The 15785-nt window shown below is 45.1% G+C and overlaps 1 protein-coding gene across 1 annotated transcript in view; it reads left to right on the forward strand.

Moving 5' to 3' along the window:
- LOC147703606 (serine protease 27-like) overlaps nucleotides 1–15785 on the forward strand; it is a 263605-nt gene that overhangs the window by 140751 nt on the left and 107069 nt on the right. The window contains exon 3 of the mRNA XM_086931942.1: nucleotides 13313–13478. Coding sequence (XP_086788068.1) covers nucleotides 13313–13478 — 166 coding nt within the window. The remainder of the gene's footprint in view (nucleotides 1–13312; nucleotides 13479–15785) is intronic.

Consider the following 15785-nt stretch of genomic DNA (forward strand, 5'->3'; position numbering starts at 1 on the left):
AGCATGACTCGTAGGTGTGTGTTTTGGAGCGCTGATCTTAACTTCCTTAAGGTCAGGTTTACAATTCTTTTTTGTGACCTTAGTTGCATTCTTGGTCCTTTCTTCAGGCTGGTTTTACTGCTCTCTTTGTGGAAGTTGCTTTTAGGGGCGGTCTTTGTAGCCAGAACATTTAGCAGTGATTCATTGTATTGCTCCCAATGAGAGATGTGCCCGGCTGCGTTTGGTTTTTGAATGTTGTACCTTTGAAGGGCAGTTTTGGCCAAAGTAGGTATGGTGGTTGGGGTACATTTGATTCTTTTTCGATTGATTGAGTAGATCTCTCCCAGCGTTTTATCTGCCCTGATTGCTAATGACATCTTGGATGCTATATGGCATTCCTGAGGGCGATGGTCGCTTTCGCCCTTGTACCCCATTCTGAACCCCAGGATATGTGGAAATAATGCGAGGCTGACGAATGTATAGTCCAAGATGGAACTGGCAGAGTGTGAGTAAAATGTTTCTACTGGAGGGGAATCCGTCATAAATCTTCCGTTTAGTGCCCGAAGATTTTGATGTTCTAGGTCTTGTAGTAGGGCGTTGTTTTGGCGCTTGCACCTGTTTAGAGGAGAACTTTGTGCTGGTATACTGTAAGTTGTATTTAGAGCCAGAACCTCCTCTTCTGATGACAAGCCAAGTAAGTTTTGATTAAAGTCCCCTGTCAGGATAACGAGTGGATTTTCCATTTGAGTGACATACTACGCCAGTTGCTTCGAGATTTTGTTAGAATCTTTAGCTCTGTGTTTGGGGTGGACATATGCATTGACAAGGCGTAACTCTACTTTCTTGTTGCCAAGCTGTAGCTTTATCTTTACTGTTAGGGTTGAGGATGTTGATGAATCCATTAGGAAAGCCGAAGGTATTGTGGTGGTAGATATATATGTAGCCAGTCCTCCTGACTGGTGTCCAAATATGTTATTTCTGACCGCTGCTGTTGAGTAGCAGGTGAAGCCCGGGATGTGTTTTGTGCTTGTCAGCCAGGTTTCTTGCAACATTATTATATCAAATAGGGAGATGTACTTTAGAAAGTCCGGGTCGTCCATTTTTGAGGATAGGCCGTTTATATTCCAAGAGCAAATACCTAAGGATGACGCCCTTCCTCTTTTGTCTTCGCTGGTTTGTTGGTGGCGTCTGACCTCTTCGGGACAAATGAAGATCGTTCGAGACAAAGTTTCTCTTGCTGGTGCACGGTTTTGGTGTAGTGCCTCCCTTGCGCTGGCTTCTGCCCGTTCCCCGGTACTGCGTGTGTTCATATCTGGCATGCTACCTCGATGTAGCTTGGTGGTGGTAAAGGTGCGGGTCAGATGGCCCTTTAAAGCTGGGGTACGTCTGCCCATTGTCGGCGCTGACTTGGAACCTTTTTTCCCCATCGGCCTGTCTGTTGGTCACTGCCAGGGGTTATTTTCCCTTGTTTTGGGTGAGCATCCCAGGGCGCCCCTGAGTACACTAAAGGTGTTTGCCTGGTGAGTCTCTGATTCTGGGCTGGTTCTCCTCAGGAGAGGCGAGGGATAGGCTTGTCTTTGTAGAGGGAGCAGCTTAATGCCCCAGGTCTTGAATTGCTCTGCTTCCGCTGCAATCAGGTCTGCGACATTGCTAGAGGACCAGGTTGTCCTCGTCGCCTCTTGACTGTTTGGGCTTAGAGCAGACAGGAATTCAACAGAAGGTAGGTCCTTGGTACTTATCCCCCCTAGGTTTGGGATACATTCCATTAATTTGAGAATGTTGCCTCGATTCAGCAGGTCCTGCTGCCCTTGTGATGTGTATTCCGGGTAGAAGATCAGATTCTCAGTTGATTGCCGATTGCTTCTTTCCGCCAGCTGTTTCATTGAAGTTTGATATGCTCGAACTGCTGCTCCGTGACCAGACTGAGCTTCGTGAGTTACCAGGTGTTTGCCATCGCCTGGCATGTCGGAGGTATGTCTTGTTACTTTAATTGATGTTAGTTGCTTTGATGCAGTTCGCTTCTCTAGTGGCCCTTTTGCCTGTGGGTAGTCAGTTTTGCTAGGAGCAGAATGGATAGTCGTGGTCAGTGTGACTCTAGTTTGTTCTTCATAGTTTGGGCTTGGCGTAAAGCTAGTGCCTCTTTCCCTAGCGCCCTCCTTGGGGTTTGACTGAGGTGATTTCTTGCTTGTGGCTGTTGTTAGTGTGGCTTGATTGGTGGACTCGTCAGTTATGTCCCTTTGGTAAGGGGGCCCCCTATTTAGCGGTGGTGAGTCTGCCTCTTGGCAGTCGGGGACCGGCTCTTGGTTTTCATGGTCCCGATGGGCTGTATAAGCTGATTGGTCATTGATGCCGCTGTTCTGTGTGCGTCTATTTGTCCGTTGGGTTTGTTGCCAATTGAACTTGAGGCCCTTGTCCTTCTTGGTTCAGCCGACTGCTGTTTAAGTTTTGCTGCTGGATTGGGCCGATGGGCACGTCGATTTCACCTTTTGTGGGATGGACGTTGTTTGTGTTGACCGAGCGTGTTTCGTTTGTGCCAAAGAAGATGGGAAAACATTTTGTTGTGGCTGTGTTAGGTTTTATTTGCGCCCTTTTCTTTTTTGTTGGCGCCGTTGTTTGGCGTTTAGTTTTTTTGGGGACTCCAAACCTGACTGGTTTGGCTCCTCGTTTACGGGGGCCTTCTGGACGGTTCGGTTTGTACCTGGTGTTTTGCTACTGGTGTCTCCCTCTTCAGATTTGTAGGGGCCCGTTTCTTTGATTGCGTTGCCTCTATGTAGGTTCTTTATATCACCTATTAGGTCAGTGAGCATTGAAGGCAATGTGGCTAGTTTGTCTACTGCCTGGCTACAGTTGCAACTTAGGGAGGTGTTTGTCTGTGCTCTCAGTATCAGATTGTTCAGGTTGCCCAACTTGTCGTTGATGCCGGCTGTAAAGACTGCCAGTGTGTTAAGAAGATTGAGTTGTAGCTCCATTTTATCTGATTGGTATTGCAGGGCGTCTACTGCTAGCTGGATTGTGTTTAGTAGTGAGATCCAAGTTCCGGTGTTATGTTCTTTACCCGGCTCTTTCTCGTTGGATATGTGGTCGGAGTTGTTGGTGTTGTTGACTGCCGTATGTGGGTTGAGGGAGAGGCGGTCTTTGAGGGAGTCTTTAAGATCTGGTGTGTAAGTTGCTAGCATATCTTCCCATTCTTGTGTATTAAGGGAGGACACTGTTGCCCTGCCTTCAGCTTTCCGGCTGGAGTTGTGAAGACTGGGTGCCTCCCTGCCCGAGGAGCTTGATGCTAAGCCGTGGTTTTCCAGGTCTGTAGGAGAAGAAGAGCCTGCCGCTGTTGGATGGAACTTAATGGGTGTGTTGTGGCTCGTGGATAGTAAACCCGGCTCCATGCTAGATTGTTTTTCCCTGCATATAGCCGGTGTTGGTATGTGTGTTGGTGTTATTGCCTGGAGGCCATCCCCAGGATCCTCTTTACTTGAACAGCTTTCCAAATTGTCTGGTTTATCGACTACTTTTGGTTCTAGAGTAGGTTTTGGGTTGAGTTTGGACTTAACTGGTGGGGGCCGCGTGCCGTTGCCCTCGCTGCCTTGAGCCCAGCCGGCTGAGTGGGTGGGTGATGATTGCTGTTTGGGAGTTGAATCAAGGTGCTTTCCTCTTGCAGTTGAGGTCTCCAGGATCTCAAGTGATGTGCTTGCTCTTATGTTCCTGTGCTTAGTGGTGCCACATTGGTAAAGGTCGGCCGTGGAGTTCTCTGGAGCAAGGTGCTTGTGGCCGTTTCGCACAATGGTGGTGATAAGCATGTTTGCCTCAGTAGCGAAGGGAGCAGTGGGGATTGCAGCCCATGTAAGTGTTTGTTGCTCGAGAAAATAGCTGAGCCTGCATCCTTTAAGAATGCGAACTTTGTGTATATTTTGGGTTGGTAAAGCTTTTTTTCAATTTATGGTTCTTTTGCTGGTATCTCTTGAAACAAGGCCGTTAGTGATCCCAGTTTTGTTTTGGTGTTAATCATCCCAAGTGCCTGCTCAGATACCGAGAGATTCGGCTCCATGGCGGGGGGGAGCTTGGATTTGTTTTGTCCTTTTTCTTGTTTCCCTTCTCTTCCCGTTTTCCGATTTTGCTTTTGTTTTTTGTTAGTCTTTGGCTCCGGAGAGCCCCTGGCCCTTCCTGACCTCATGCCGTTAGTGGGCTCCAGGCCGCTGGTTAAGGTCGGAGCTTCTTCTGCGTGAGGAGGCTTTAGCTCTTCCACTCTTCCCCTGTCCCTCAGCTCTCTGAGTCTCCGAGGCCCCCCCCACAGAGTCCGGCGCTGTCTGCGGTGGAGGTGAAGGTGAAGGCTGTTAGTTGGAGGAAGGAGCAATTGAGACCTAGCCCCTACTCCTTCAACCTGGCACCTGACAGGGGTCGTTTACACTGGGGGAAGAGGCACCGGCTATCGAGGAGTGTGGCCTCGCAGTCCCTCGGTGATGCCCTCCGTCAGGCAGCCGAGGTCCAGATGACACCCGGGGAGCAGGGGCCGGTGGTGCAGGGCAAAGTTCAGGGCTCAAACCCTCAGCAGTCCCAAGACGCCTCCAGATCAGGCTCTGGCTTGTGGGCAAAGGAGGCGCTGTAAGCAGCACCCCCCGCGGTGCTGCTGCTGGTGAAAGGTAGAGGGGGTAGAGGGGGAGGCTGGCTGGCTGGCTGCGAGCAGAGCATGCAGGGCGGACCGCTGGTCAATTGGACCTGTTGGACTGCCTGTCGGTCAACCCCCGGGCTCTTAATTCGTGGCCACCTCTATCGGCAGCCGTACTCGCGTCTCGCTCCCCCGATACCTTGGTCCTTATGCTGTTCGCCATGTCCCGTGCGCGTTGGTGAGTTGCCTGTGCTCGCAAAACTCACTTTCGTCCTCCTTAGTTCCTCCTTTCTGCCGGGCGGGCGGGTGGGCGGGCGGTGCAGGGCATTTTCAGCAGTGTCTGCGGGTCCCGGGCTGAAGGGTCCCGGGCCGCGAGGGAAGCCCGATGTTCTGTTAGTGAGCTCTCAGGCAATAGCAACAGCGAGCAGCCACTTCACCTCGCCTGCTCCCGCTGCTCTCTCGCCTCGCGAGCTGTTCTCGCCTCGCCTGGCCCCGCCTGCTCGCCTGCTCGTCACTCGTCACTCGTCACTGCTCACCCCGAGTGATGGGGTCTTGGAACAATGCACATTGCACTTTATCCACTTTTGAGAGAGAGGGGTTATGGAGACTTGAGGGACACTGTTAAATGGTGGTAGTGAGGGAATCTGTGGCTGAGGTGGTCATTGGGGGTGACCAACATTGTCGCACAGAGCGCCACCAGCGTTAAAGCCGGCCTGATATCAGATATCTTAAGTGAGGTAGAACTGGCTCTGAGGGCACATACTGACCCACACCCTATTTTATATAGTTTCCAAATTTTCCATGCTGTTGCTACTTTTTTGTGGCAGAGTTTACCTTAATGCAGTCAGAAGTTCCAAATCGCTGTACAAGTGAGACTGCATCGCTCCCAGCCATCACACTGGAACTTCTGACTGCCTTCAAGCACTTCTAAGGTTGCAGCTGTGAGTACAATAGGATTAGTTTGCAATTGACCAACTCAGTTTCCCTTCTTTCATAATCTTTTCCCATTCTTTGTTTGAAAGACATTTGTTCAAAAAATAAGATTTCTGCGCCAGAACTAAAAACTTAATTCGAGTGATACAAATGGGTTTTAGTTGCACCAGCAACACAAAAGAAAAAATCTTGTGATTTCAATGTTAATACATGAGTCATTGAAGGTAAAAAAAAATATTTTTTTATGCCTTATAGATTACTGAAAGTTCTTTAATGGGGTAGACCTGTGCTATGATCCACATTTTAACAATGGATATTTCTACATACATTTTTCAGGGTCGCTCTGTTAGAACACATGGGCACAGGTCAAACTCGCACAAAATGGCCACACTTCAAGATAGATCAAGACCAACAGAGAACTAAAAGAGGGTTGTGTCTTGGCCCCTTTGCTTTTCACCCTATATATGGCAGGTTTGTCCGGAGCCAACAAGACCAAAGGAACCCACCCTCCAAAACTAGGCTTCTTCATCCTTCCGTCTATGTAATATCCAGACAACACAGTTATTTCAGATCTTATAGACACCAGCCTGCAGACTTCTGAGGCCCCTGATTAGGTCCAAGGCGTTTTAACAACTTAATAATAAACACAAATACATCCACATTGTTAGTCTTTAGCAACAACTTTCCCAAGCTGATCAGATGGTACATGGAAGAAACTGGGGTAGAGAGGCAAAAGTAATATGGTTACCTTGGAGGGCGCTTCAATGACCAAGGCTCTACAAAAGGAATATATGACGTTACAACGAATTCCGTTGCAACGCATGCCTTTACCACGCATGCGTTACAACGGAATTCGTTTACCACGCATAACATTTACCACAATTACTAGCGTGGTGACGTCATACGTCGTTAAGAGAAAGCGGAAGTTTATTTTCCGTTTTCTCTTAAACGACGCTGATACCCGACGTGACTTCAGGTGAGTTTCTTTTTGGGGGGGGAGACCCCCCCAAGCCCCCCTTTTTTACTTTTTACCTTTGCCACATATACCTTTACTACAAACCTCGTAGTAAAGGTATGCGTGGTAAAGGCTTTCGTGTTAACCACGCATGCGTTGTACTGCATGCATGGTTAACGATTTTGTTGTAAAGGCTTCGTTGTAATGGCCGTTTCCCCTACAAAAGAACACTAGGTGCAAATAAAGCAGGGGTATCCAACCGTTCAATTGTGAGGTACCGGTAGCATCTCCATTTAGTAACCCTTTACTGTTGTTTATGCTTTCTTAGGTGATGTTGCCTCCCTCAGATAACCAGACTCTCAGACTGACTTAACTGAGCTTAACTGGGATGTGCTGAAGAGGATGATGTTGTTGTTCCTCCCTGCACATCTGTCTCTGCGCTACCAGCCTTTCACACCCTGATACCGTGCTTTTCATAGTGCTTGACGGGTGCCATTGTAGAGCAGCACGTGTGCTAGAGCCAGAGTGGAGCAGCCAGTGCAGGAAAGCGGGCAGATGGTGCAAGCAGTATTGAACTGCTACTGGGACACCCGTCATCTGCCTTTTTCAGCCTGTCACTATTGAATAGGAGGGAGCAGCAGGTAAGCACATCCCTGGCCTGATCAGCTCCATACACCTCAATAGGTCACCCAAGCTTGTCCCAAGGGTCTTGAGCCCCCTGAATATTTCCTTACGAATGCCATGTATGGTTCTTAAGCAGTGACCACTTAAGTTCTTTCCAAGCCTCCAATTCAGTTGCATGGAGCGCCGAACAAAAAACACACATTGTGTATTATACACTCTGATGTTTCAACCCAAGCACAGGTGAGGGGTAGGGGAGGGGTCAGTTGGTCACTTTAATTTGTGTAAAGTGTTAAATTAAAATGTAGGATACGGTTTGCATACTAGTGTACTCTTCTTAGAACTGCGGAAAATAAATGCCTTTAAAAACATAATGCTGACTTTGGAATTCTTTCTGTGAAATCTCTGAAGGACAAGTCGCCTTAATCAAGGAGTGTTAAGTCTTAAATTAGGCTCCGAATGCCAATAATATTAAGTTCTAGTAGCCTTTGATGCATTCTGGCATGTGGCAGCTGACGTGGGAAGGCATTATAAAAGTGGTGGCCTCGTATACATCACATATCATGCAGACAGCCTCATTGTTGCCCTCTTCACAGCATACGTCAGGCTACTCGGGTAACACAGAGGTGAGGATTTGGTGGCACCAGTGAGGAAGCTGGTACATGGTGAGAGTGACATCATTCGATAGGATCTGACTCAAGAGGCCAGTTGGAAGTGACTGGCCTACAGGTGAACCAGGCCGTTCCTGAAGGGCTGGCCTGACAGATCAGTGAATTGGTTGGTTTTTGGGCTATTTGTTGGCCAATTATATTGGTTGATTGGCTGTTTTTTATTGTTAATTTTTAGGATATTACCACAAACATTTCCTGCAGCAAGCACACATAGATACCCTATACCTTGCAAAAACACACATGCAACATGTCTTTACAAGTTTAAACCTTTATGAATTTGCAAATGTGACCCACAGCTTTTAGGTATTGTATTTGCTAATGGAGGCTGCTTCTACTTTGGGGCCTGTTGGACTTGGCCCTTTATGGCTAAAGTTCCCTAAATGTTTAGCCTTCAACCTAGACCTTTTTTCTGAGATGGTGTTGCCAACTTAGATGCTTTGGGCACTTTGCCACAGCAGATCAGTGTCAAAGTGCAATGCGATGATGAAGCATGCCACCAACTAGGTTGGCGGGTGAGGGCCTTCATAAAACCTAATGGTTTTCCTCCACCCGCAGACATACAAACAGTTTAAACCAGAGCTAGTTCTCATTGATTGCTAACAAAGTGCAAGCGCTCCCTCTGTAAAGTGTAATGGTAATTGGTTGTCCATAATTGGCATGTTTGTCTTACTAGTAAATTCCCTAGTAAAGTGCACTATGTGTGCCAGGGCAGGTAATACACATGCTACTAGTGGGCCTGCAGCACTAATTGTGCCACCCACACAAGTAGCCCTAAAGAGAGAACACAGGTCTGCGACTGCAGTGCCTGCACACAGTTTTCTGACTGCCATGTTGTCCTGACAAGGACACCCACTTGCCAGGCCTTACCCTTCCCTTTTAATGCACATCAGACACCCCTATGGTAGGCCCGAGGTACCCCCCTGGGCAGGGTTCAGTGTATGTGAAAGGTAGGACTTGTAGTAAGGTGTGTACCATGTCCTGACAGTGAAATACTCTCCATTTCGTTTTTTACTGTTGCAATTCCATCTTGCCCATGGGACAGAATAGGGGAGGCTGTGTAATGTCTCCAGCCTATCTTTCCATAGGTTTAAAATGGAGAGGTGAAGTTTAGTGTGCCTGAACTCACAATTTGATAACACATCTTTTTGTGAAGGTAGTTTTTGAATTGTGTGTTTAGAAACCACACTTTTTTTGGCTATCTTTTTTGTTCTAACAATTATGTGTGTCTCTGCCTGGTTGTGGATTGACAGTCTGGATTTGAATGTGATAGGATCTTGGGAATATCTTGACCCAGGGGAGGAGTAGGTGAGACAGCCACACCTGACGTGCACCTGGAGTGTAAGGGGGAGTAGTAGCCCCTGAAAGTGAAGAGGCTTGCTGCCACCATAAAACAATGGCTCCATCTCCCGCTGAATGATTGAGGATCCGGACCCCGACTAACAAAGGAATAAGGTGTCACTAGCAGGAAGACACCCAGAACTGGTTTGGACAGGGGTTACTGCCCCCTGAACACAAAGACTTCAAAGACATTTAGGGGTATAGCTCTGAGAGATGAAACCCCTGGACTTTAGACTGATCCAGACTGAAAAGGATTGAAATTAATTTGCGATCAAGAGGAACCTCTGAAAAGGAAGAACCGCTGAAGAGACTGAAGAGAAGGACTGACCATTGCTGTCTGTTATGGGGCTGTCCTGCAGTTTGCTGATTTACTTAGGGAGAGGCTAAGAGACGTTGCTGTGTGCTGTATCCCCCTGCTTGAAATGACTTTGCTGTGTGCTGTGTCTCGAAGTAACGTGTCTCCAAGGGTCAGAGGAGAGCTTGCTCCCTGTTGTGGAAACTCAGGAACATAAAAGCTTGCAAGTATGTTTCAGCGATGCTGTGTGCGTTTTGCAACCTGAGACCTTTGTACGAACTGCTGCGCATTCTTGTGCACCCGGAGTCCAAGTGAGTGTCAGCGAAGCTGTCGGCGTGTGTTTTGTGCATCCTGAGACCTTCGTGAGGATTGTCCTGTGATCATGTACACCCATAGTCCAAGTGAGTCTCAGCGACCCTGTGTGCATGTGCCCTGTTGCAGCCTGCAACCTTCGTGAGAAATTGCCCTGTGACTGTGTGTCCCAGCGCAATCTTATTCTCTGCTTCGATCGAAAGTGTGACCAGAAGTGCTGCAATCGTCATTGCCATCGGCCCAGACCGGCATCCCCAGAGGAGCTGTGGGAATTCACTGCTGCCGGCCTCAGCCTACCTTTGCAAAGGAGAGCCCTCAAACCATGACTGTCGGGGGTCCGAGTTCCACTGCCCAAGATCAACCAAGTCGCACCGGAGGCCCAAGCTGGGAGGAGAGGAGAGTGAGATCGCACTCCCCAAGTAACGCTCAGTGAGCGTGCGTGTGTCACCGCCTGGGGTAGGATGCGGGCTAAGAGAGAAACTCTCTTGGCCTTTCCCATCTTTGCATCGCGAGCCTCCACTCAAGTCCGTATCGCGGCCCGTACTTGCTGAGGAGTGGCAGTAACCAGGTAGGAGTGTGGAGCTGCACTTTGTTTTCCGTCATAACAGTGTTGGTGGCATATTTTTGGCAGTAGCTGACCGTGAGTCAGTAAGAGTGGAATAGAGACTATCCAGAGCACCGCGATCGGTGCCGAAGTACATTATTTTTGCATTACTAACTGCCTGATTGTTGCATTACGAAGTGCATTAATTTTGCATTACAAACTGCCCGATTGTTGCATTACCAAGTGCATTATTTTTGCATTACAAACTGCCTGATTGTTGCATTACCAAGTGCATTATTTTTGCATTACGAACTGCCATATTGTTGCATTACGAACTGCCTGATTGTTGCATTACGAAGTGCATTATTTTTGCATTACGAACTGCATGATTAATGCATTACGAATTGCCTGATTCTTGCATTATGAACTGCATAGCATTGCATTAGGGCTGCATTAGATTATCGTGAATTGCTCATTAATTCTGCAAGAACCTACCAGTGCTTGCTGGTCTAATAACCGGCAAGGTGAAATATTACAAATACACATATGTCAGATTTTTATCGTGTGGTCGCATTGTATATCTTTTTTATATAAACATATAATCGTTTTTATGAAATTCATTTGGAGTCCATTTGTGGTGTTATCACTGGGTTACTGAGAGCGTGGTTGCAAATACTTTGCACATTTCTATGGGAGAAAAGCCTGGCTGCTCATGCCAAGCTACTGAGGGTGTGAGCAGGGGCTATCTGAGAAGGTGTCCTTCCTTTCCCTGACTTAGAAGCAAGGGTCCCTATTTGGACTAAGGTACCTAACTTAGCCAACTAGAGACCCCAGTTCTAACAGTGCCTGTGCCTCTTTTCTGTCCCAGTCTGACGATAGAGGCCAGCAGTGGCTTCTGCTTTCCTGGCTTGTGCCTTCAGGTTGTTGTCTCACTGTATAGTCCCACATGCCAGTAATGTGGGATGTCATGGCCATTCATTTCCACCTATTGGCTGGTAACCAAGGTGCACACATTCAGTCCAGTACCCATCATCTTACACTATGCAATAGTCTTCCCCATGCCAATTAGTATATTTTGATTTCTCGTATCTGGACTCCTGTAAGTCTACTTTTAGTGCATATGTTTGCATGGCAGCCTGCCTGGTATTGACCAGCAGAGTCATGTTCTTAGGGCTAGGGGGAATATACTTTTCGGCAGAATATTCGAACTTCTTTAAAATGGCTGCACTTGACATCTTGCATTGTCTGGTGATTTAGTGGTGTGTGCAAAATTCACATAATTTCCTTTCTAACAATTAAGTTAAAATTCTGAAAAATTAGGTCAAAGCACAAAAAAGTATATATCTAAGTATTTAGTACATACCACTGGATGGGCTCTTAATAAATTAAGCTTAAAGTTCATAAAGCTGGGCGGGGGTCTCTCGGAAAATATGTGTGAGTTGCTTGGTCTTTAGTAGCTCACGACGATTTACAGTGATCAGAAGTAGCTCTCATCACAGAAAAAGTTGGAGACCCCTGATCTAAAGACCAAGTCTACAGCAGTAGCATACGCCATTCCTCGACTCTACAATACATTTATTCAGCAACCTGCTACTATCGGTCATTCAGGCAAAATGTCTGGCATGGCATTCCCAGGGAAACTGGCCTCTGTGCTAGACAGCCATTTTTTACTTACCTATTTCTACTAGGCATTCAAACATCAAACTATAATTTAATCTGCAGTATCCTACATTAATATCTATTCTTAATTATTTAGTTAGTTGCTATAGAATTCTGTATTTTAGGGATAATTTTTTTAAATCTCTTCTCTCTCTTGCCTTCTCACCGAGACACTACCGATTTGCGCCCTGTCTGACTCATTTTGACCAATTCATTGAGCACGCCACAATTTCAGTCGCTGTGGAAATTAACAACTCTGGCGAATTTGAAATCAGTAGCCAAAAAGCAAGCGAAAGTTTTTTTGTACTTTTTTTAAGGAGTCTCGGAAGACAACAGAACCCAAAAACAGCCGGAATATATGACGGAGAGTTTCCTTGAAAACTCTCCTCCAAGCTATGTTTTCTCGTGTAAGTCAAAAGCTATTGGACATTGTTTTAGTCATATGCCCTTTTTATGCATCCTGTTCAAGCAGTTCTAACAGGCCTGGCTAGTTATAAATACCGCTGCATTTTCTTGATGCTCATGCGATTCCAAACAAGAACCATTCATTTATATACTAAGAGTTTGTCCTATTCTTTTAAAAAAGGAAGACGAAAATGATTCAGGTCTCTCAATTTAAAAAGGATGCTACTAAGTGAAAGAGGTTTTGCAGTTTGCAAGGAGTTATGACCATTTTCAAATGTCATTTAATTTTCATGAATGCTGGGTGCACCTTTTGTGAACTAATATTGAGGGGTCTGTTTAGTACGCTGTTTTAATAGGATTGAATGCTTGTACGCTGATTGCTTCTTCTAAAACAAAATGAAATATGGGCTCCTTAGATTTAAATCCACTAAATGGTTTTATTGTTTAAAAAAATATTGTTTGATTTTGATTGACAATACATTGATTGCTTGCTCTGTCCATCACTGCCTGTTGCAACTGTTTGGCTTCTGTGCTCCTTTATGTCTGCTTCATGGACCAGTCGGTGTTGCATCTGTTAGTGATTGTTGCATCCAATGTTGACTTTTGCACCCCATGCTTGCTGTTAAAACTGTAATTGTTTGCTTTACTTATTAAAAATTATTTTTAGTGATTTTTCAGCCACAGGCCTGTTACTGATTCGTACACCTACTGACATCAATTGCTGTTGTGTCTGTTTGCTGCACTGCGGCATCCATGAATGACTGTTGCAGACATTCATGATTGCTGCAGCCAATAAAAGGTTTACTTTCATCCAATTACTTTTCAATTCCTGATTGCATTCCAATCGGTACAAGGGCCTTAGGATTAGGGGGCACAGCAAGTTAAGTTGTGTTCAAAACTCATTTGTCTTTACACAAATGAAGATTGATTTCCCAAGTCTCCCTTACGAATCTTGATCTGATCCCTGCCATGTTATCATTCTTTGTTTTATTTTTTGTAGTTTGCGGCACACCAGTCATTTCCAGCCGGATTGTGGGCGGGACGAATGCAGTGAACGGGGAGTGGCCATGGCAGGCCAGTGTGCAGGTGGAAGGACAACACATCTGTGGAGGAACTTTAATCACAAACAATTGGGTGGTGTCGGCGGCGCACTGCTACTACGGGCTGTAAGTAGAGTGGGTGTAACACAAAATTCAGAAATGTTCGGAATTGTCTACAAAAGAGACCTGAATGCAAGTGATGGAGCGGTAATTTCTTCTGGTAGTTGCTCAATGCAAAACCTTCATGCTACCTCTAATTTACCGCTCAAAAAGGTGTTGGGCCCTTCACACCATGTATTACCTTCAGGAGACTTTAAATAAAGATGAACAGTCAAAAATGCAATTAATATTTAAGCCAATAAAGAGAGTTGTTGAGTATTTAAAGGGTTTTATTTTCTAGTCAAAAGTTAATTTTTCTCTGACCCTTTATTCATTAGTAAAATATCAATCAGGTTACAGAATTTGGAAAACAGGAAAAATAGCATTAATACAGAACATATTACAGTCTGCATATAAGCATTACATATAGGGAGGAAAATGTTGCGCAAAATGTCATTCAAAACTCTTAAAGAGTTTCTAAGAAAAATATAGTCTTGCAAGGCTAATCAAAAATCAAATAGTTTGCAAAAATCTCCCATAAAGAGAAATAAATGCATAAAACAAATAAATCGTTTCAGACTTAATTAATTAGTCAAAGCATAAACCTATAGTTTAGCATATAAATCTAAAAAGCCTTTCTATCTGTTTGGTGCCCTGTGCATCTCTGTGTCTAAAAAGCAAAAAGGAGCGAGACAGCCCGCCCTTCACCAGACCTCAAAGGAATGTGGCCTGCAGTGCTAAGATATGACATGGAAGCAAGAAACCTCCCCCTGACACTCCTCGGACGCCACTCCTCCCTTCAGCAATCTCCCGGGACGTTTTTTGTACCTAACCCATAGAATGAAGCAAAGCCTAAGCCAAAATGAGCAAGAGGCCAGCTGAGCTAAGAAAACCAGCCCCTCCTCCGGAGAGGTCAGAATTTATACACAAAACTTTGGCAGACTACGCACAATGTTTCAACTTCAGGAAAACCTGTACGTGATTGGTCAGTCATGATGGCATGAGTTCTCACAACCCTGACTCATTCTAAAAAAGTGACTTTATCAGTTTTAAGAAAAGAAGCATACATGAATAACTAAATTTTATAAGTTTGCAACAATTGCTAGGGAAAATGTTTCTATAGTTCCTTCCTTCCTGTCACAGTGCAGCAGGATGGATACTTTAGTTAGCTGGTACATTGGCACAATCACAAGAATGTACAGTTCAAGCTGTCCTTGACTCCTTCCGCAGTTTGAGTCAAGCTGCCACAGTCTGCGCATGCTCTCTTCTCTTTCAAAGCAAGCCATAGCCTTGCTGGTTTCACAGGCAGCCATTTAATGGTAGGCCCCAAAATAAAACAAACACAAAGATAATATTATTTCATGTAAATCAGCCCATTATGTTTCCCAACTCTATACTAATACCCCTTATAAATGTTTACCTAGCCAAGCTACTAGTGTAAAGCAGCTTTTCTATTATTTATGACAACATACAAAATAAAGGTGCAATGTGCAACAAAGAAAAAGAGGTGTTATTAACTGAAAATATTTATCAAAATATGCAACAAGTCAAAGTCTCTTAAGACAGAAATAGTGGATTTAGGGATGAGCTGGGAAGAGAGAAACATATTCTATTAATCTTCAAAGCTAAAAAGGCCACTTTTCTCTACATTGCAAAAACACATGTTAATTCAATTTAAATGCAGTCTGTCTGAAGCACAAAAATAAAACAATACCTGACTGCAGATGAAATCTGCTCCATCAATCCACCCTTCTGATGATTCAAATCATAATAAGATGATTTATAATTCATCACACATATTTAATTTTCAAAAGTGAATTTTTTTTTTAACTGCAAAAGCTGAGCATATAACAATTGTACTTCTATTTCTAAGGCAAACACAAGTCTATCTGTAATCAGATCATATATAGCCAAGCTCAATTGTTTTAGTGCAGAGTTCTGTAAGTAGCTTCTTGGAACAGTTAGTCTTCTTTAAAATAAGTAACTAAAATAATAAAAAAGGAATTCAGGAGGACAGTTTCAGCATTTCTTTTCTCTTTGTCATCAGCTTGCCATCAGAATGGCTCATACAGTGTGGCATTCTCTACCTTTTCAATGCAAATTAGACTACTTAGGTGCTGAGAAACTCTGACAGAGCACCATCAATCCTTTGCACTTTTTCAACCAATGCCTTTCACTCTTATTTTCACTTTGATCAGATTCAGATGTTTCACCACAGCATCTCTCAGATCAAAGCCGTTGCACCATCCATTATGCAGATCTTGTGTAGCAGCTGTAATCTGGTGAGAAACTGCACACTGTACATCAACCAGACCTACACAGCCATGGCTAGTG

The sequence above is a fragment of the Lissotriton vulgaris genome, chromosome 7, assembly GCF_964263255.1.
Source record: "Lissotriton vulgaris chromosome 7, aLisVul1.2, whole genome shotgun sequence".
NCBI lineage: Eukaryota > Metazoa > Chordata > Amphibia > Caudata > Salamandridae > Lissotriton > Lissotriton vulgaris.